Here is a 23456-nt window from a genome sequence, read left to right on the forward strand (position 1 = left end):
CAGATCCCTTTGCAGAGCCTCCCGACCCTCCAGCAGATCAGCACTTCCACCCAGCTTAGTGTCATCTGCAAACTTGCTAAGGGTGCACTCGATGCCTTCATCCGGGTCATTGATAAAGACATTGAACAGGGCTGGACCCAGCACTGAGCCCTGGGGGAAGACACTTAATTCCAGCTGAAGGCCGATCACAACTCCATTTACCACAACCCTCTGGGCCCGGCCAGCCAACCAGTTTTCCACCCAGGAGCGTGTGCGCCTGTCCAGGCCAGTGGCAGCCAGTTTCCTAAGCAGAATGCTGTGAGAAACTGTGTCAAAAGCTTTATCAAAGTCCAAGACTTACGTACACAGCCTTTCCCTCATCCGGTAAGCGGATTACCTTGTCATAGAAGGTGATCAGGTTAATTTGGCTGGACAATGCAGACACAAATTCATCAACAGCCATGTTATGTCTGTCAGAGTGGTTTCACATTCCAGGCACTAATCGTTAGCTTCCTTTGTGATCTTCAAGAACTCTTCCTTTCCTAACACATTATACTATATTAGGTGCCAATTTTCTAACTGTGCTTTTCACCTCTAGCAAGGAACAGTTGCTAAGAAGACCGTCTTCATCCCTAATAAGCACTGGGTAGTTTAGCACAAGCCTCTTGGTTCAGTATCCTTCTTTGACAGCCTTTCACACTGAAGGTTGTCAGTGTAATTAGCAACTGATGCACCAGTCTTCTCTATGTAATTTCCTGCCTTTTATTCAGAGTTTGAAGTGAATAGCAAGGGCTGTTAGTGGAGTTAGTAAAGAATGGGATAGTGAAAATTCATTGAAATGATTTCACAGAATCACAGAATCACAGAATAACCAGGTTGGAAGAGACCCACCGGATCATCAAGTCCAACCATTCCTACCAAACACTAAACCATATCCCTCAGCACCTCGTCCACCCGTGCCTTAAACACCTCCAGGGAAGGTGACTCAACCACCTCCCTGGGCAGCCTGTTCCAGTGCCCAATGACCCTATTTCTGAAGAGTTACTATCAGAAGTTGAAGGTGGCTATTGCAAAATTAGTATCTTGGTTGGGAGGCAGTGGAGACAGAATTTTGCAGCTATCGACATGAACTCACCAAAATAGCATCAACGGAATGGTACTATGTGGAGAAATGGAATGGAGCAGGCTGATGATCCATGTTCTTAGACTGTTACTTTGGGACTAGGCACACAAAATGAAAATGTTGCGACAGTAACAGTAGTGTGATGGTAACATGGGATAATAAACTGTAGGCTTGGAAATGTCACAAGGAGAAAGCCTCATATTTGCAGCTGTGCAAAGACCTTGATTTGTTACTTAGAACATCCAGATGAGGCAGACGATAATGTTTTAGAAGCTGTTGCTTTTGCTTCGTGGAAACAGGCCAGTATACTAAAGATATGTTGGTAATCAGATAGGCATTGGCCTCATGGACATGGGTGTTGGCAGTGGCTGTTCTGCTGATTGGAAGGGCTGTAAAATACAGAGATTTTCCTGAAATAACTCTGCTTGGACAGGTGGGCTCCATAAGTATTACTAATGCACTGATGATCCACATATACCTGCCTATGCTTGCTGTCTGACGTGGGTTAGCACATTTATGGGACACTGAAAGCCCTGAAAGTACTTGGAATGACTCCTGCTTGCCAGCCTTCTAGGCAACGTGCTTAGAAAGAAGAGGGAGAGCTGAGTTTGGCCAAGTACTGTGTGTATTATGTTTGTGACTGTCTCAGTGCTAATTGACTTATATAGGCTGAAAATTATAGAAGTACTTCTGTGCACACGTAGGTTGTTACTGGACAATATGTTGGCTTCTTTTTCATATTTATCATGTGAAAGGATTTTGAAAGTTTTCTCAGTCTTTTTTTTTTTACACAATACTCGCATGAGTTATTGAAAAAAATGGGCAGATCTATTACATTAATAATTTACAGTTAGACTAGGCAAGCCAGACAAGGTTATACTTTTAGCCGAAAAAATCCAGGAGGAGGAGAGAGGTACATTATTTAATAGCAATTTCTGATATTCTGAGATACGCTGCTGTAATAATTTCATTCTACAGTAGACATGCATAAAGTCATTGCAGCTTGTAAGTCTGTCTATATACCACCATATCAAGAAAAAAAATCTAAGTAAATCAGGCATAAGTGGGAAACTCTCTCTATAACATGATTTACTCAAACTTTGGTATGTAAACATTATAAATATCCTACAGAAATATAGAACTTCAGTAACAGATGGGCTGTCATATTTCTGAATTTCATTGGGTTGGGTAGCTTAAGTTATAACCTTAATAATGTGTTAATATGAATTACCTATTGGATTCACATCTACATTGAACTAATGAGATTTTCAGGCAAGCAATGTTTAAATTGGATTTAAGGAAAATAAGTACTGGGAATAAGGGAATACAACAGAGAACATTATTACAGAATAGTCACTGATACTTTGAATTTTATTTTAAACACTGAATAACCAGCGCACAAGAAGCTTCACTATTAGAAAGTAATAGAACAGATATCTTGGTTTAGTTGGAAAATTGTAATCTGTGTGTAGTATCACTAAGAGTATATAATTTTCTAAAGCAATCTTAATGCGGAAGGATTTCAACTGTCACCATGAAGTGCTAAAAGTAGGTATTGTAAATGAGCGGACGGGGGTTACTTGTGCTGTAAAATTCACTTTAAGGCATCTCTCACACAGTTTTGTGAATATGCGTCAGTCACTGAGTGAAACTGACTGTGAGTTTCTTGCAAAGGTGTTTTTTGCTATACTGTTTGTATGCATTTATTGGCCTAGGTAGGTATTGGCATTCTGTTACTTTACGGTATTGCTTTTGGCTCTGTTTCATGCTGTGGTGTGTAGATGCCTTCTCCTAGAACTACTTCCCTGTTTCTTTTTGCTTTACAGTACCAGAAAAATAGTGAGTACCTTTTATAATAAGCTCTGTCATGGGCATCTGATCCAATAAAGGCAACAAATAAAGCCCTAAGCAGCAGTGTGCTTTAGCAGGAATGAAGCTGTTCCTGTGTGAGATTGAAAATTCATTTTGACAATTGCATTATTTCAGGACTTTAAAATAAAATAAAACAAAAGGAGCCTGGTTGACTCCCCTCCTCAGTACAGTAGACTGATGCCTTTAGATGTGCTTAATTGTATTCCAGGAGACTATTAGAAAGGAAAGCAACCAAAATTGTCATATAAGCTGTACATTTACTATCTAAGTGCAATCCATTTTTGCTACTGTGCATGCATGAATCTTTTGTTGTTAAGGAGAAACAAGCATTGTTAGGGTTGGACAAGGCAACCTCCAGAGGTCCCTTCCAACCTCAATTATGCTGTGATTCTGTGAGTATAAAACTGTCTTCTATTAGGACTTATTTTGAATTACTACCTTGAAATGAAGATAGCAGAGACAGCCTTATGGATAAGCTGATTAATTGGCTGAGGATTTTGGGCAGTATATTAAATATCAATTTTATGTCTTAATTAAAAGTACTGGGGGGGGGGTGGTGGAAATGAAGACTTGTATTCAAAATACTTAACTCTGAAAGGGAGACTTCAGTTTTCATAAAAAAACCCAAACCAAACCCAACAAAAAACCCAAGTAAAAACTCCTTCCTTGTTTACTCCTTTTCTGTTATAATAAAGTACCAAAGAAATCATGTTATTCTTGGTTTTGTGTCACTGTTTGACTGTTTGATGCATACAGTTAAATCTGTAAATAACGATTGAAATTTTTGACAAATTCTTCTTGTGTTTTGTAACTACTGTTCCATAGCTTTGATTTTTTTTTTCATTTAATCAAGATAAAACAGTAGAGCATGTTCTCCCTCCTCCAATCAACGATGTGTAGCTATTTTAATACTTACATGTTATACTATTTTTTTATAATCTTGTTGATTGTTTTGCTTGCTTCAGCCTGCATAGGAAAAAATAATTTAGTGAGAGGATATCCCTGAACTATCTAAGAACAGAGATTTCGTACAGTTATTTAAGCTCTTCCTTGGGTCTGTACAGGGAAGTGATATCTTCAGAGGACTTTCTGACCTACTCCAAGTTTGTTGTGTAGGACAGGTGGGGGGATTTGAGCTCTGGAGATGCCTGTTGCACTCTCTGCTGACTGATAAAGAGAATCTAGAGCTGAAATTCAATCTAGCTTTTAGGTGACTGTGATTTTCTGGGAGGCAAAGGCGTACAGGGTATTTCATTTGTGACGTTTGGTTTGTTGATAATTAGACATATGTTTGAGATGCTGTTTTGTCTGTTTTGTTTTTCTAGTCAGTTAAAAACTACACCAAATGTCATGTGCGGAATGAACAGCTTTGCAATAAACTGACCAGCTGCAAGAGCTGCTCACTGCACCTGAACTGCCAGTGGGACCAGCGACAGCAAGAGTGCCAGGCGCTTCCTGGTAAGGGCTTTTGGGCGGGCATGCAGCTTTTTGTTGCAGTTTTCAAACCTGAGTAAATTTCCTGCGTTAATACCAAAGAATATTTATTCAACGAGTAGACCTGGATTTGTTTTTCTTATGCTGACTCTCCCTGCTTGGCCTGTCTGTGCAGGTGAAGGCAGATGTAATTACATCACTGATTGATAAATCAATACTACCTTTAATCTTGTTAGGAGAGAGAATAATAATAGTGAAGGCATAGTGGCATGTACCTCTACATGAGTTCTAGCCCGTGGGGATCACTGAGTGCAGAGCTGAATTGCCGTACTGCATCCTTTACTCTTAGAAATTTGCTGACACTGTTACTTTTGTTAGCTGGGGGTTGATCTTGTAAATTATGCTTCAGTCATTCTTCAATTCTCCTGTGCAGATAAGGTTTAAGATCTAGTTTCTTAATTATCTGATGTTGGTAATACTATGAAAGCAGTGAATATTAAAATGCTAATATGAAATATTCTCAGAAGGTGACAGTTAACATTCTGATGTAGTAGTTATTCTGTAATTTATATTCATAGCTACATGCATGCAGCTAAAGATCAGAACCTTGTCCATTTGATCTTTATGTCCAGATGAAGTTAATGAACACAAGTTTTTTTTTACAGAGATTATTCATTAAATAACATTAATCAATTCATTTTGTGCATGTTAAAACTGCATTTATGTAATCTTCATAAAGATTAGCTGTAACAGTTGCTCTGAATTAGTGACTCATCTTTTGATAGTTATTTGAATCTGAGTAATACTGAAATATGTTGAAGAAGAAATATTTATAAGCTCTTTCTGAATTTCCTATTATTCCAATTGTATTTATGTTTAAAGAAATGTAAATGCAGAGATAGGATGATAAAGCAAAGATAGGGTAGAGTTGTGATCTCTTAATTCTAGAACAGTGGTATTCAGATTTTTAAATTTATGGAAAATTTAGGTAAAGTATGAGGTTAAAGCACTTTTAATTATGTACATAATCTAATCTTTAATATTTAGTCATTCCCAAATCTAAATACAGGGAGGACAGTGTCGTAATGATATTGTTATGCTGACACAGCACATATCTTAAATATTTTATAAGTTGTTAAAAGTTTCTTTTCATAAAAATAAACTGTTCGATATAATACTGCTTGATATTCTAGAATTTGTGATGTGAAAAGGGATATTGACGGTGGGATGCATTTTGAATTATGACCTTGGGAAGATAAAATTCAGACACCCTTAGGTTTGAAAAAAGGTTTTTCCAATCAACTTTAATTGTCTTCTCTTTACACTAGCTCATCTGTGTGGGGAAGGATGGAGCCATATTGGAGATGCCTGCCTTCGTATAAATTCTAGTCGTGAAAGCTATGACAACGCCAAACTGTATTGCTACAATTTAAGTGGGAATCTTGCCTCATTAACAACTTCAAAAGAAGTGGAATTTGTTCTGGATGAAATACAGAAATACACACTTCAGGTAACTTGATAACTGCAATAAATGCTTATGTGAATTAAGCTTGCTTTGAGAAATCTATTTTAGGGATTTGTCCAAAGAGAGAAAAATTTATTCCTTCAAAGAAATGTGGCATGGTGCTAAAGGTGATATACGTAGTGTGTAGGATATTAAGGAAATTTCATGTTTAAATCCCGTGACACAGTAGTTCCCGAGTGCTTCTCCTTACCAGATTTTACTGTGATAGGATACTGCTTGCTTTTAGGGACTCAAGAGAATGGCCGTAACATTGATCTGGGAAATCTCGGCTCTTTTTAATGCACTGAGACAGCAGGAATCAAAACAAGGCAAAATAACTTTCACTTAAACAGAGAAAGAAATCCTGACTTTCCCATCAGTATCCATGAAAGTGCTTTTGGGATTGGTTTTGGGTTGTGAGTAGTGAGGCTGCAAGCAGTTGAGGACAGGAAGGAACTGAAGATATCTTCCCCAGAAAATCCTAGCTCCCTGTGTTACCTGTGTGTGGGACCAGAGGGTCACACAGAGAAACTGTACTTGTATGTGAAGCATGTAGAAATTCTCTGCGCTGCAGGACCAGAATGAGCCAGGAGCTCATGAGATTTCTGTGGTAATGGTGGGAGAGGACTGAAAACTCTTACACGTATCTGGCAAATGCAGGAAGCTGCCATCAGAATGTTCCTTAGGAAAGGGATCAATATTCATTTGTTAAATGTGGGCCAGGAGAAGGGAAGTTGAAGATTAATTGCCTGTCCACGGGTGGTCAGGTTCAGTTTTTTAGCTGTTAAATATTCAAATGCTTATTGCTGTGTTTAAACTGTTGGAAAGCCTACTCATGTCATTGGTGCACGTTTGTGAAATATATGTATGCTCAAAAGATGTCAAACCGTACAGTGTACTGTAAGATGGGATGTCTTAGAATAATAAGGTGTATTACAAGCAAATCAGTTCACACTTCGAAAAGCCTGTATTTTGGTTTGTAGAACATGCAGCGTTTCATTGTCTGGATAAAACTCCTAATTTTTAAGTACCTTGGGATTTTACAGTTACAGGAAAATGAAAGATAATTATGAATAATAATTAAAGCTTATCTTAAGCTAGTATGTTATTTGCAAAATTGTTATTTTGCAGATGAATTGAGATGCCTACAAAGGAAACAGCAGCTGAGCTTTGCCTCTGTATCATACTAAATCTAAATGCAAGAGTTTAGGGAGACATACTGTGAATCAAAATATTCTTTATTATTCTTTTTAGCATGCTATTTCAAGAAGGATGTGTAAACAGAGGTTATATACTTTTTTGGATTTTTTTCCCAATAAATGTAGGACCTGGGCAAAGCAATTTTTTTTTTTGTTTTCCTGGAAGTGCATGTATTTTCTATTATTTGTTTGTAAAGGAAAGAGTGTAGTAGTTCTGTGTCAGAAGATCTCCCATGACATTGTACTTACCGCAGCCTTGAAACACATTCTCTGTTCACTCTTTGATATGAGATAAAGTAGACAATGTAATTGAACCTAAATCAACAAAATCACAGATGGCAATGATTTCTCTTATTTTGCTGCTTTCTTCCCCACCCAGACATCTTCCCCCTATTCCTATATGTAGTACCACACAGGCAACCTTTAAATATACTAGTGAGTGATAAGAGTATTGATATGACTGACGTTACCTGACTGGCTTGAGGTGTAGATGAGAAATACCCTTTTAATTGTTCGGAATCTAGATTTTCCTTATATTTCAGGTTAGAATTTCTACAAGGTGACATTCTGCTGGCCATATCTTCATTTAAACGAAGTATGTCCTCAGCTGATGTGGTGATATAAATGTGAGCTACCTCATACTCAGTTTAAGCAATTGTAGACAAATGTATCACTTTAAAAGTATGTCTGGGGTGAAATGATCATTTAGTTATTAGAATCTAATGAGATGCTACTATGACTTATGCTGTTTTTTAGTGACATTTAGAAAATGTATTTTTTCAATTCATATCTGTCTGTCTAGTTGCATTCATTCTGTATGAGACAGTCTCAATGTGTTATGTGTGATAGAGGGGCTCTGAAACATTGCTTATTTTTCTTTTGTCTGCCTTTTCCTCTCGAACTGCAATCATTGTGATTTAAGGGGTGAGATTTCATTTTACAAGGCTTGTTTCTGGAACAGGTGGTGGTGTGGGGCTTGCAATGTAGTCAGAACAGCTGAGGTGAACACTATCCCTTTAATCCGTGTTATCTGTGATGGAGTTTGAACTGGTGTAGGCTTTAAAATCTTTTGCCTATGTGCAACAAAAGCTTTCAGGATTAGTGAATGTGTTGGAGCAACATTTGCAAGTAATGCTGCGGATCTGCTTTTGTCTCTTGTTTATTTGATGTTCTTGTAACAAGGAAAGAAAAACACTTCTGGCAACTGTTGTGTATTTTGCAAACTTTAAAATGGTATTGGTAAATACTGCAGCCTGGAAGAACTTAGGAATTGTTTATTGTTCATAGAAACAATGTGGGACTTTGTAGATTGTACTTTAATACACAAAGTCCTTGTTCTGGTTCAAAATTAGGACCAATTCTTCATCATGTTTAGGTAATACAAAACATTGATGCTTTGGGAAGATTCAGAAGAAGGAGGCTGTCACTGTCTCCACACCCTGTCCAGACCAGGTTATCTATAATTTCAGTGCAAAATTGGAAACCAACAGATTGCCTCCTTTTAGAGGATAAAGAGAAGGTTCCTTTGGTACTAAAATAAGGGACAAAATGAAGATATTCATGGTGCGAAGTAAAAACACTGTTCAAGTTGCAGATATAGTCTAAAGCTATCACTATTTAATGTGTTTTTCACTGAAAAGGGGTGGAATTCTTTAAGAGAACGCCTCAGCAAACACTATGGCAAGACTGCAGATTGCTGCATTAAAGCAAAAGGAAAGTTATTTTTTTTTCCTTATACGCTGCTTTGTTGCCCTAGTAAGCAAAATATTCTGAAAGGATGTTTGAGTTTTTTTGCAAAGTAGATAAAACAACAGCAATATGAGGTTAATGAATTGCTCCTGCTAATATTCAGATGTTGAATGCTCATTTAAAAGTGCAATTAGCGCTCCTGGGAGTTTGCTTACAGCTGTGGGATTTAACTATAAATAATAATTCTCTAGCTAGCATGCAATAAATTCTGCGAAGAATCAGTTTTGGTGTAGTAAGCAGAAACAAAGATCAGAACAGTTTTAAACATTGCTTTTCGTTGTATAAACTATTTGTGGCTTTTCTTTACCTCACTATTCTCAGGGTTAAGCATCCCTTATAAATTATACTTGAGTGTAAGTTGGGGTTAATTAGTGAGCTTTGCCTGGTGGTGTTGTTCCTTGTTAGCTCAAAGCATTCACAGAGATGTGTTTTCGTAGATTTAGCCAATGTCTTGCTGTAGAGAAGCTGACATCTACTTTTTTTTTTTTTCTGAATTAGTCCTACTACTGTTTCTATCAGTCTCACTTTGCTGTTGTGGGTTGGCAAGTCTTATAAATTATTTTAGCACTTTGTCTCTGTATTGGAGTTGTGGCATTGAATGCCCATTCATTCACTTCTAGTTTAACCATCTTCCCACTTTCAGGAAATGGGGAGCTTGACTGACTCACTTTGGATGCCTGAGAAGAGAACCTCAATTTAAAAACAAACAAACAAAAGGTCCCTACAAAGAAGAAATTGCCAGTGTAACTAAACTGAAGTCCCGTTGTAATCCCAGCTCTAATCTTTGTAGATGGAAACTGAGGAAGTTGTAGTGTGTTCAGTTTGCCAGATTGTACATTTGGTCTTTTTTTTTTAACCAATGCCACAACAGCAAAATTTGAAAAGAGTAGAAGAAATAAGTAATATTATGACTTAATGTGTGACTCCTACTACTAATTACATCTATATTTGTGTCTAGTAGGTACTGAGACCCTTAAAACCCACATAGCTTACTTCCACTGCCTATAACGCGTTGTTCACTGGGTAAATATTTACAAAACATTTTTTCCTACAGGAAAGTCAGGGAGGGGCTCTTTTCAGAGAGTGCAGGGATAGGATGGAGCGTGGGGGAGGGGCGGGAATTGTTTTTAAGCTAAAAGAGAGATTAGATCTTAGGAAGAATTGTTTTCCTGTGAGCGTGGTGAGGCACTGGCCCAGGTTGCCCAAAGCAGTGGTGGCTGCCCCATCCCTGGAGGTGTTCAAGGCCAGGTTGGATGGGGCTTGGAGCAACCTGATCCAGTGGGAGGTGTCCCTGCCCTTGGCAGGGGGATTGGAAATGGATGGGCTTTAAGATCCCCTCCAACTCAACCCATTCTATGAAACACATAGGTATGGAGTGTAGAATTGATGCATAATTCAAGAACAGAAACTAAGTAATGAGGTAGTAAATAAACGAATGGTTTCTCTTCATATAGCGCTCTGATTTTCAGTAAGCAGTTTCTTTGTTCATAATGACACAGAGAAGGCAAACTAACCGCAAGCCCATCTCAAAGCAGTGAACATTATGGAAAAGTTAGCACTAAGGGGCCACTGTGATGCACACATTAGAACAGGAATCAGATATGTTTGTACAAGTACAGTTCCAGGGCAACTTAAGTTCCAAAATGAAAGGAGTTTAAAGGTGGTTTAAATTTCTGGAAGACATATGTAATTCCTTAGCAATTCACATAATTAAGAAACAGAGGAGAATTTTGAGCCTCTGTAGTAATTGGTTATTCACTTCACTCATCTGCAAATTATTCAGCCCTCATTAAATAGGTGCTGAGACAGCAATAGTGCCTGAAAAATGTGTCATGACTATAAATGACCACATTCACTGAAAACCTCAAAGCAGCTTAGTCCTACTTAGATTTTCTGGGTAAACAGTGGATTTATCATGAATTATCAACTCTTTAGTTAAGGTTACACAATTTTCCTTTTTGACATAATTCTGTATTTACCACTTTAAAGAAAATTAGAATTGAGTAGTTTCGAATAAAAGAAAAGCACATTTTTGAAGTTAGCGATCACTGTTTAATAAATTGCTGTAATGCCTGAAAACTTGCTCTATGATCAATTAAATAGGACTCTAGCTGTGAGCATAGAATGCTTTTCACCTGGTGTATGTTGTATTGCTGAAATTTTGATGTTCTATCAGATGAAAAGAAGCCTTGTCCAGCAATTTGTCTCAGAATTCAATAATTCTGAAAGTTTTTTAAACTTAACATAAAGGTTGATTTCTCACTTAAAAGGTTTTTTGGCAACTTATAAGTGTTATAAAAGTTCGTTCGATAAAAATGGATAAACTCTGGCTAGCTGTATTTTGAAGGAAAGTATATGGCTTCTGGGATGGGGTGTGAGTTCTAGAAGCTGGCCTAGAAAGAAATACGTGAGAGGAGAGAGAATGGTTCTAAATTTTAAATAGTGTAGTGGGATAAAGCTGTGGAATAGTTTTCAAGATACATTTGATTGTCTTTGCCAGTGCAAACATAGTAAGGTCCATTACAAGCTTTGCCAAGGTGGATTTGGCCACCTGCTGTGTATTGCATTGCTGCTTTTCAGTGTAAAACTGTACTTCGATTTCTTTTTTTTTTCCCCCATTTCCCTGTTTTTTAAACTGATAATTTATCTAGGATGCTACAGAATAAGTGTAGTTGTTGTTGATGTTGCTTTAAAATGAATTGTATATAATGTGTAACAGGGCTTTTCATAGATATATGTTGAAGCCTAGTAATTCTCCACTGAAACATTTGAAAGTATGCATAATTTTTCAGAATATGGTAAGCAATAGTATTCCAGAAAAAATTGTCTCAGTTTGAACTGTCAGAATATGAATACTGGTATTCTGTAATAATGTTTAAAGAAATTGAGGCCTATACATGTTGAATAAAAATAAAGAAATAGTAGATTGCAAATCATATCTGCTCTTAACTTCCCTATCCTTTCCTCTTCTCTCACGAAAGAAAAGTTCTTAAGGCAAAATATTATGAACAACACCTTTCCTGTAACAATATGAAATGTAATTGAAAGAATTCTTAAATCCCATAAAGAATAATTATCTGTATTATTCAGTCAAAAATCTATCATGGAGGTTGTTGGCCTCTTCTCCCAATTAAGGAATCATAGCATGAGATGAAATGGACTCAGGTTGTGGCAGGGGAAGTTTAGACCGGATATTAGGAAAACGTTCTTTATGGAAAGAGTGGCGAGGCATTGGAACAGGCTGTCCATGGCCTGTCTCCATCCCTGGAGGTGTTCAAAAACTGTGTAGATGTGGTGCTTTGGGACATGTTTTGGCAGACATGATGGTATTGGGCTGATGGTTATTCTGGATGATGTTAAAGGTCTTTTCCAACCTTAATGAGTCTATGATTTCACGTCAGCAAGTGTTTTTCTGAAGTGAAGAGTTGGTTTGTACTGTATTTTTCACCCACCTGGTTTAATAACAAGGCAAGACACTTGAAGCAAAGAGTGATCTTACCCATCCTTTACTTTCTTATAAGTAATTCCTAATAGTACTGTAACTGTAAAGTGCATACTGCACACCTGCTGCTAATGCCATCTATATTTCCTAAAATAAGTTTCCTGTATTTGTTTTTGCATTAAATGAAACAACCAAAAAGTTTAACTGAAGGGTGTTTAACTCCCATCATTTCTTAAGTCTGAAGGATAAGCTGGATTGGCGGTCTCCTTTAGATCTTTGAAGGCCCAGAGTTGTTTCAAGTACTTTGGAATTCCCAGCTGTTAGGATTGAACCTTTCATCAGTCTGAGTCACGAGGACTAAATTTATGCTTTCTTTGTGAAGAGCTGAGTTTGATAGCCACAACCCATGGGTGGCTGGAGGTGTCACAGGTGGAACTCTGAATTCTCTGCTCACTATTTGTTTATTCCTGTTTGTTTTTTGTGCAGTGCAGCAGCAGTATTTTTTTCTGATACGCCTTGTTGATATCAACATGCAGTCTCTGCTGTCACCAGCAGTGTTCAGCTGTAGTCCACCACAGTACTGAATTAATCTTAGGTAATTGAATATTTGCTTTAAGCATGTCCTTGGAGGATTTTGGTGGCCTGCTTCTTGGATATTTGCTGTATTTTAATCAGATGTTAAAAAAATTGTTGTGGATAATCTGGTTTTGGCATCCTGACAACAGGCCCAGAGCAGGGTGAGTGAACCTGCAAGGTGGTAGCTTTGACGATGTGTATTTTATAGCATGCTGCTTAGTGTTCAGGTCTGTATTTTGATGTTTTACCCTAGCATAGAGCCAGAGATTGTTCATATGGAATTTGAGATACCTGACATGATGACTCTGAGTTGTCCAGATATTAGAGCTATTTAGAATGATGAGGACTATGACGTGTGTTGCTTTTGCTTGTAGTCTGTACTTTCATGGTTACTGCTTTTATCTCTTACGGCTGCTCTGGCTTTCATGATCCTCCCTATGACTTTGTCATCATTAAAGGGGTTCTGAGGCACACTCCTATTCAAATAAGAAGAATTTATCTCCAAATGTCACTGCTGTACAGTCAGTTTTCATTGTTGACCTGGCATGCTTTTCGCCATGGCTGGAATAGGATCTCTGTTTTCTATGTACTGATGCTGAGGCCAAATTATTTGGCAGCGCAATTGCAGCAATTGATAAGTTGAAGGTTCTCTTGGCTAGCATTCCGCAGTCCCAAAGCAGGCATTTAGGGTTGTTTTAGATCTGTGTTTGTCAGCAATTTATCCTGTCTAAGCCCCTGACATTTTTGATATGTGCCTGATGTGCATCCTTAGCATTCTACAGAGATGTCTAGAGACATGCATATATATCTAAGGTTTTCTGATGCATGTGGACCACGTACATATACAGCAATCTAAGCAACTAAATAACAAATAAGACAACAGATGTATTATCTACCTCTTTTCAGATGCCCATGTTCTGGCTTTACTGCTTGCATCGTGTTCTTTCTAGTATCCAGAATGTGGGAGACTTGCACAGTTTGTCACCTGGGATAGCAATGAAGTAGTGAAGTAAATACAAAAGATGCAAGGGGGGTGGTGGCATTTTTGCTGGATGTTCTCATTGCTGTTCAAGAGTCTCCCAGGGTGCATCACTGCTTGGAGTGCAACATTTCTTAGTAAATTTCTCATGTATTTAAGTTTTCTCTTGCATCTGTATGTCTGCTAATTACTGTAGCAAGTTCTGTTTGATCTTAGTCCCATCTGATAGGGCAGAAGAAGAAGAAAGCATCAGGAGTACATTTCAGGGAGATCAGAAGCACTGGTTATCTACGTACTGATTTCTTAAAAATGCGATTACCAGTGGTATTTGTGATGCAAAATTAATAATCCTTCTATTTCAGTTTGGTCTAACGAGGCGGTGAAAAAAAACAAAGGATCGCTATGATCAAGTGTAGATTTAAGAGCTCTGAAATATTTTTCAGCCATAGATTACACCTGAGTGGCCAGAGAGAGATGTGAGATCAAAGATGAAAGATCTCCTTGAGAGATTATGGCAGTGACTCTTCCTCACTTGGGGTATAACACATAGATCTTGAACCATGGCAGGATCCCTTTAAAAGTCTTACTTACCTTGGCCTGTGAATTAAATCAGTTGAGAAGCTAATTCACAATCAGTTCAACATCTGTGCTTTCAAGCTGACAACATCTGTCCTTTGCCCAGCACAGACAGCTGTGGTGGTTGGCACTCTCTTGTTTGCCCACCCTAGTCTCTTTATATCTGCATTTCTTGTATTTAAACTGGGGTTAACGAAAACTGCCTGCACAGAGATTACATGATGAAATGTGTTTGTTTTCAGTATCTTGAGATATTTGCAGTGATGGGAGCAAGAAATGTATGTAGATTTATCCTAGAAAAGGTAAAAGCCTTATGCCACAAATATTATTTTTTTCTCTTGGTAATTGTGTGGAAATGAAATTATAAATATGGACAGATAATTTTACTTAGCCATTGTAAGTATTTTTTGAGAGTTATTGCTTTTTGTGTTTTCTAGACTAGATTTTTTTATAGCTTATAATCATTAGTAAGAGTGTATTCAACACGTATTTAATGTTATTGGAATTGGGATGTGCCTCTTTCATCTCTGCATCTGAATTACCTAAAGGTGTTGATCAGTATTAGCAATACAGAGTTTTAGAGGGTGGAATAATTATCCTGTTTTTTTCCTGAACTTTGATTTCTGTGAGTTGTTAACTTACATGTATTTTATTATCCGCCCTGGCCTAGCAAATAGTAATCAATATAGTAGCCACTGGACAAAAATCCCCAATTTCATTGTGACTGTTTGGCCTGGTTTCTGATTTTGTATCAAATAATAGTAATCAGAATTGACTTTGAACAGAACAAACACAGATTTTTAGTAGAAAAGCAGCATATTGTGGGTGGGGGTTTTGTTATTTTAAGATAAAACCTGTATGGACAATGACTAATGAGATAATAAGGTGAGAGGAGAGCATGGTGAATTCAGTCAAAATGTGAAGTTGTTGTTGATTTTCTTTGAAATATTTTAATGAAAAAAAAAGACATTTTAACTAATCGTCTCACATTTGTTTCATTCTGATTCATAGAAAATTTCACCTTGGGTAGGTTTACGCAAGATCAACATCTCCTACTGGGGCTGGGATGACATGTCTCCATTTACAAATACAACTCTGCAGTGGCTTCCTGGAGAGCCGAATGACTCCGGCTTCTGTGCATATCTAGAAAGAGCCGAGGTGGCAGGTCTGAAAGCAAATCCATGCACTGCAATGGCAGATGGTCTTGTGTGTGAAAAACCTGTCGGTAAGCAATCTTATACTTAGTTACTGTTACTGTCATGATTAGCAAGCTGTTTGGGTTTGCATTTGGTTTAGAGGGATTTTTGGGCAATTTGGATTAAATAATACTTAAAAAATACTTTATTCCTTTTTAATAAGGATTTTCATCTAGAAAACGAAAAGCATTCTTTAAGCAGCAAATATTTATTTGTGAATTAGTTTACATGGCTTTGCTTGCATGGCACCTGAAGTCTTACAAGTAAATTGGGAGTAGTCACTGACAACGGTGATTGTAGCATGGAGGTGTTCAACGAGGCTGACGTTTTCTTTCTGAATCTTGCTAAACATCAATGAACATTTTAATGGTCTAAAATACTGGCAACCCCAAAATTCTTGTTTCCATCTTTTAGGCTTGTTTGTGTGTAAAGATTCCTGTGGCAAATAATCACTTGACAATTCAAATAAGCATTTTCATCGTCTTTTTGTCCTTTGTTTCTCTTCATAGTGTGTGTGGTTGAGCACATGAAGTTCATTAAATTTCCCCTTAGAATTTACTTTGTGTGTTGTCTGTGCAAAACTGGAAAATAGCTACATTGTAGGTGTGTTGGGAACACTGCCTATCAGTGTGATGGTTAAACCGTGAAGCTGTCAGACTTGTTAACTAAAGTATGATCTTACGGATCATTTATTTTCTTATAAGCAATTCCAAATAGTACTGTAACTGCAAAGCGTATATGCTACAGTTGGTGCTAATGCCACCTTTATTTCCTAAAAATTCCAACTTTCACAATGTTCTTAATTTTGAGTGAATAGGTAATAATTTACCCGGTGTTTCTCAAACCAGTAAAAGTTACAGTCACAGTGGAAGACATCTCTCGATACAAAGGGTACACTAGGTGGAAAACAAGTGACATTATTAAGATGCAGTATTTTGCCTTTACATCAACATTAAACGCATCTGTTACTGGTATATTGTTTTAGTTGTTTTTTATTTTTGCAGTCTTGAGGTACTTTGTAGACCACAGAAGTCAAAGTAATTTAGGTTTACAAGAGTAACTTTATAGTTTAGATGATTCTTGTTAGTTTTTAATTTGTATTTTTTATTAATTGCAAACCACAGCTTTAACAGATAGTAAGTCAAATCCATGAACAGCCATGGTTAAGTGATTTGACATTACTATATTATCAGATGAAGAGTTACTTGAGAACTTGGCTTCTATTGAATATCAGTCAATAATATAAAAAACCATGGCAATACATAGGAGGGCTTCATCCCAATGTTTCACAAGGCACTTCTGCCTGGAAAAGATAGTACTGTCTATACTTTTGTTTTCCTACTTAATTATTATACTCTTGTTCTTTTATACTTTACAGTTTTGCTTGAAATCAATGCAAACATCAGGAGGTAGAGTGTACAAGTGCTTTTTGTGTGTTACAACTTTTTGAGATGTCATATACCTGTAACCTAATAAAAATATAGTCTCTAATACAGAAAACTAAAATCCAACCAACAACAAGCACTCTACCCTGACCATTTCTGTTTTATGTTGAACAATGTTTCTTTTTTACTTTCCTGTTGAATTCTAGTGACTTTCATATGTACACTATAAGGCAAAATCTTAGGGGATAAGTTGTAAGTAGAACATTTGTTGCTTATATGTTGTTAAACTAACGAGAACAATAGACCCAGAGCTCTGTTGTACTTGATACAGAAGTTTGAGACTTATTTTATGTCATACATGACGAGTAACTTAAGCTGACATTACCAGGTAGTGAGTATTAAATTTACTATTTCTCTATATAGATAGAATTGTGAACATTTTTAAATGGACTCATAGAGCTATAGTATAACTCAGCCTTAATTTTTGTAAAATATTATTGTGTTTATGTGCTGTACCATAAGTTTGAATGACCTTATTTATAGCTAATTAAGGAAGCAACCACTTTCACCTTAATAAGGATTTTTCTACTGGAACCTATGAGTAAAGCAAGAGGAGCTTGCACTTGCGGTCAAAACTATAAATGTTTGTGGTTCTTTTCCAGTTAGTCCCAACCAGAATGCCAGACCCTGCAAAAAGCCGTGCTCTCTGCGAACAACGTGTTCTAACTGCACGAGTAACGGTATGGAATGTATGTGGTGCAGCAGTACAAAACGATGCGTGGACTCAAATGCCTATATAATCTCCTTCCCATATGGACAGTGTCTAGAATGGCAGACTGCCACGTGCTCCCGTGAGTATCTTAACGAACCTATTAACTGTGCCATTGTACTTTTTCCCCACTCAAAAGAGCATCTATATGAATAGGATTCAGCACGTTCACTAGAGATAAAAATATTTTCAGATGAATCACCTTTTATAGCTACTAATGTGAGCAGTCAGTACTGTGTATGTCTTTCCTAGATACAGATAAAATATTGGCAACTCTTTTATGATGATACATGTTTAGTCTGTTAAAATAGATAGTAAAAAGTGTGCATTATTTTCATATATAGGAAAATACTATATTATTTGTGTGACCAGCGTTAGTGTGTCAAATAATGGCTATTGGAACTAAATGCTTTGAAAATTGGGGAAATAATAAGCAGACTTTAGGTTTATACTTAGTTTTATAAAAAAAGTGATGAGCTGAATTCCGATTTTTTAAAATTCAGATTTGTTAGTAGATTTAAAGTAGTACACCTTCATAGCATGTGAGGTTAAAAACAAGGCAGGTGAGTTCTGTGTCAAGCAGTGAAGGTGCAGCTCAGACGTCCCCTTTGGTTCTACTCTCCAGGTTCACTGTGGACTAGAAAATTCTGTTCGAGTATCCCCATAACTTCTCAGCCATAACTTCTCAGTTCTCTTTCCAGTTCTGCAGCTGAATGCCACTACAGAGAATATCTGAGGATTTTCACGTTTGTTTCTGTTTTCTCTCCCATGAAGATAATGCAGCTGATACTTCTTTAGACCTAGCTTTATAAAAATCAACCTGAGAATTCTTTGGATCATCTCCAGTGTGTCTCTGACAGGGAAGCCAACCAGTACAGAATCGTGGTCTTTATTTTTCTGCTGACCCACTAATGTGTTAAAAAAACAGACTTTGTGTCATTCGGGTCTGGATCTGATGAGGTCTGGTTAGAACTGTTTTGTGCCACATGATTAATGTTGATTTGCAAGAACATTTGAGCTCCTTTTCTTTTTTTCTTCTTCCTCCCTTTTTCAATATTTGAAATGTTTCCTCCTATTTAGATTCTACCAGGTCTGATACAGGAGCTCATGCTGCAGCTTTCTGCACTGTGTAAAGTCCTTTTGAGATCTCATTCAGCTTAACTGTCTGGTTTTTTTTTTTTTGATATCTGCATGTATATTTAGACTACTGGAGTATTTTTTCTGTGACAGTTTTCATTACTTTTAAATATTTCATAGAATCATAGAATAACCAGATTGGAAGAGACCCACCGGATCATCGAGTCCAACCATACCTATCAAACACTAAACCATGCCCCCTAGCTCTTCACCCACCCATGCCTTAAACACCCCAGGGAAGGAGAATCAACCAGCTCCCTGGGCAGCCTGTTCCAGTGCCCAATGACCCTTTCTGTGAAAATTTTTTTCCCAATGTCCAGTCTAAATCTCCCCTGGCAGAGCTTGAGGCCGTTCCCTCTTGTCCTGTCCCCTGTCACTTGGGAGAAGAGGCCAGCACCCTCCTCTCCACAACCTCCTTTCAGGTAGTTGTAGAGAGCAATGAGGTCTCCCCTCAGCCTCCTCTTCTCCAGGCTAAACAACCCCAGCTCTCTCAGCCGCTCCTCATAAGGCCTGTTCTCCAGCCCCTTCCCCAGCTTTGTTGCTCTTCTCTGGACTCGCTCCAGAGCCTCAACATCCTTCTTGTGGTGAGGGGCCCAGAACTGAACACAGGATTCGAGGAGCGGTCTCACCAGTGCCGAGTCCAGAGGGAGAATAACCTCCCTGGACCTGCTGGTCACACCGTTTCTGATACAAGCCAGGATGTCATTGGCCTTCTTGGCCACCTGGACCACTGCTGGCTCATGTTCAGTCGCTGTCAACCAACTCCCCCAGGTCCCTCTCCTCCAGGCAGCTTTCTAGCCACTCTTCCCCTGGTCTGTAGCACTGCACAGGGTTGTTGTGCCCCAAGTGCAGGACCCGGCATTTGGCCTTGTTGAACCTCATGCCATTGGACTCTGCCCAGCGGTCCAGCCTGTTCAGATCCCTTTGCAGAGCCGCCCTACCCTTCAGCAGATCGACACTTCCACCCAGCTTAGTGTCGTCCACAAACTTGCTAAGGGTGCACTCGATGCCTTCATCCAGGTCATTGATAAAGACATTGAAAAGGGCTGGACCCAGCACTGAGCCCTGGGGAACCCCACTTGTCCCTGGCCTCCAGCTGGATTTCACACCATTTCCCACCACTCTCTGGGCCCGGCCAGCCAACCAGTTTTCCACCCAGGAGAGTGTGCGCCTGTCCAGGCCAGAGGCTGAGATTTTCCTAAGCAGAATGCTGTGAGAAACTGTGTCAAAGGCACAGTAGTAACTGCTGAGGTCAGTGTAGCTAGCTTTCTTCTGCTATCAGTTTATTTCATTAGGAGTTAAATTTTTCTGCTTACTATAGCCTCTACAGTATGCATTCAAGTATTACCTTTATGGAGTAGAGTGGTCCAGGTAGCTGTGAACATGACCATTAGTTGAATATAGAGACTTGGCTGCAGCTGAGCCAGGATGTGAGAGGTTACACTTGTGTAACAGACATTTGAGCATCCTCCAAAACACCTCCACAAACCTTTAAAATACTTTCTTTTAAAAAAGAAACAGGCTATTTCTGGCTTCCTGGTAGGATCTTCCTGAAGATCTGGTCTGCTTTTATAATTTATTTTATAAGTATCTACAAAATTACAGCATTAATTTCAAAAACTTAAGATGTAACAGAAAAAGCTCAAATAAACTTGTGAACTCTAATGGCGTTCCTGAAGATACGAAATTGTTAATTTCTTATTAATAAGAAATAGCAGTAACTTCAGAATATGAATATTATTTGCTTCTAAACAGATTGCTTAAATATGAGGTTGGCCGTTTCTATGAGAAATCAAATTATTTAAATAAAGAATATAAAAGAACCAGATAAAGATTTGATTTTTAATATGCAAATTAAAAATGAAACCTAACAGACAAATCTCTTGCGGAATAGTTTAATTAAATGAGATTGAATTATGACTTGTAGTTTTTTTTTGAAAAATGTGCATTATTCTAGATTGTTTCAAAAGCTCTACAGAAGGACACTTGAGTCATGTTTGTAGATGAATACTTAGGAGTGATCCTGGGTTACTTTGTACCCAAATAAATGTTTGGTTTGAATTAAAACTTACCACAATTTTTTTTATTATTATAATCACTCTTATTTGGATTAATGACTTGGTCTTGAATTCTAGAGTTTTCCTTTTGGAAGGCTTGTTTAGGTCAATAAATTTAGTAATATACACATCCCATAATACATATTAATAAGCACAGGATATATATTTTATCATGGCATTTAATGAAGATGTGTAACATTATTGTTCCACCTCAGTATCTTTGTTTAGTTGAAACCTTTGTTGTTCCATGGTGGCGTAACAAGCACCAGCTCTGTATTTTGTGATTTCTGAAGAATTACAACTTCTAAAGAAAACGGGGATATTCTCACTAATGTTCCCAAATGTGTTAATTTGCAGAAGGTGATAGAAATGCAAAATTGTTTCTTCATCAGTTGTTGTAAAATCCTAACTTCTTATTAAAAAAAATGACCCCTAAACCCTTGCGTTAATATTGTATTCCATGTAATAAAGCTCAAAACTGCTCTGGACTGAGGACCTGTGGACAGTGTTTGGAACAGCCTGGGTGTGGATGGTGTAATGATCCCAGTAACACTGGAAAAGGGCAGTGTTTGGAAGGATCATCAAGAGGCCCAATGAAGCCTGTTGGCGCAAACTCCAATGAAATGGTGCTTGATGCTGGTCTTTGTCCGAAAGAGAAAAATTATGAGTGGTCATTTATCCAGTGTCCAGGTAAGGTTTGCTCCTATTCTTTCTTGTATATGAAATAAGAGATGTTTCTCTGTTTCAGCTTGCCAAATTAACATAATTATTTTGAGTAATAAAATCAGTATTTACATGAGAGATTTGTTTTTCCAAAATATTTCCAAAATATATAGTTTTTATCTCTGTCTACTGAACACAAATGTGCTTCCTGGCATTGAGATTCACAGGTGAAATTTAGTTTATCCAAAATTGCTATTTATTTGTAAATCTTAGGGAGAATCTCTGAGGTCTAAACTTAAGCCATATCAATCTGACTATAGTATTTTAATTTTTAAGTTCATTGGAAAAGTAAGCAAGACATGAGGTGCTTAAAGACACTGGAAACTGAGCTGGTACAGCCTCCTATTTGGAAATGCTCAAATCCTGAAAGCAGCAGTGCAGCAGTGCAGGCAAATGAAAAGCCCAGTGGGGAGTTTGACAGCCTCCCCTGAGGGAATTTACGATAAAAGGCAGCTTGAAACTTTTTTTTTAGAATAAATGGTGCAATTGTGCTAAAACTATTTTTCTAGCAAGTGTTCCTACTGCTGATAAATTTGGAAGCTGGAGCTTCTCTAGGATCAAAGCTTTTGTGGATACATGCAACTCTCCTGGGTACCTTTTTCATGAGCATATTCTCTGTGTGTGCATACATATGTGTGTTTATAAATATATTTATATACGTAAGTGTATGCATCACTATATTATTTGGAAAGCAGAATCTCTAAAGAAAGTTTTGCTTTTGGAAACTTTAGGTACAGAACAGATTTTTTTTTTCCTCCCCTCCAAGTTTTAGAATAGTGAGCTGAAATATAAAACCAAGTGAACACTGTCAAATGCTCTAAGTTAAAAACAAAATACTTCAAGCCATCTAATACCATTTCCTGAACGAAAAAAACCCCGTCTAGTAAGTTTGTGGAAACAGTAGAATGACTTTACAGGCTTGGGGAAAGGTTCCAGGCTAGGAGGGAGCTGGATGCAGGAACGCATGGATCCAGCATGAGGGACAAACAGGCAGAAGAAGTCCTTGCTGGACCTTTGCCATCGAAGGTTTTTTACTAAGTATGACATATATGAATTGAAATCCTCTGCTGGTCAGTTTGGGATCACTTGTCCTGTCCGCCCATCCCTGCAGGTGTCACCCTTTTTTTTTCCCCTTCACTTAGAGCATGCTGCCAGCTTGAGGATGGCTTTGGTTTCTATAGGAATAAGGATAAGCAATGGCTTTCTACATCCTGATGCCCTGTGTTATTGCTTTAGAGAGAAACACTGTCTGAAGAACGAGTTAATTTCAGAAAATGAAATTACTTAGACGAGACTGAGCTGAAATTAGAAAACTTATTCTACTTTAGCTCAAACTAGAACAATTTTTACTGGAATGCATAGTATCTATGACTAGTGAAATAAGCAATTCATTTATATATCATAATCTAAAACATTTGAATTTGCAGACTTCATCACCTTTTTTGTTTAATGTTTATTCCTCATGGATAAACATCAGTGTTCATTTTATGTTTTGACCAAGAATTCATTGAAGTTCCTCTTCAGTTTAAAAACCCACCTGTTTTATAAATTTAAGAGGCAAATCCTACAGAAATGGTAGGAGTAAAATTTCAATTGATGTGAAATCTCATTTTGATTTGTATAGGCTTAAAGTTTCATTTCTAACCTTTTGTTTTCATTTTCTGAAAATATCATCTATAATGGATTACACACGCACGGTTTATTATCCTAAGCACAGCAATCATTTGACATACTTGAAAGAAGATAGAAGTGATTC

At 37.7% G+C, this 23456-nt stretch overlaps 1 protein-coding gene across 4 annotated transcripts in view; it reads left to right on the forward strand.

The window, feature by feature from the left end:
- The window catches only part of ATRNL1 (attractin like 1), a 491214-nt gene that overhangs the window by 98799 nt on the left and 368959 nt on the right, over positions 1-23456 (forward strand). For all 4 annotated transcript variants that reach the window (XM_069863707.1, XM_069863708.1, XM_069863710.1 and 1 more), the window contains exons 14-18: positions 4300-4432; positions 5737-5918; positions 15445-15658; positions 17677-17865; positions 21449-21667. In XM_069863707.1, coding sequence (XP_069719808.1) covers positions 4300-4432; positions 5737-5918; positions 15445-15658; positions 17677-17865; positions 21449-21667 — 937 coding nt within the window. The remainder of the gene's footprint in view (positions 1-4299; positions 4433-5736; positions 5919-15444; positions 15659-17676; positions 17866-21448; positions 21668-23456) is intronic.

Source organism: Phaenicophaeus curvirostris, chromosome 9 (assembly GCF_032191515.1).
Source record: "Phaenicophaeus curvirostris isolate KB17595 chromosome 9, BPBGC_Pcur_1.0, whole genome shotgun sequence".
Taxonomy (NCBI): domain Eukaryota; kingdom Metazoa; phylum Chordata; class Aves; order Cuculiformes; family Cuculidae; genus Phaenicophaeus; species Phaenicophaeus curvirostris.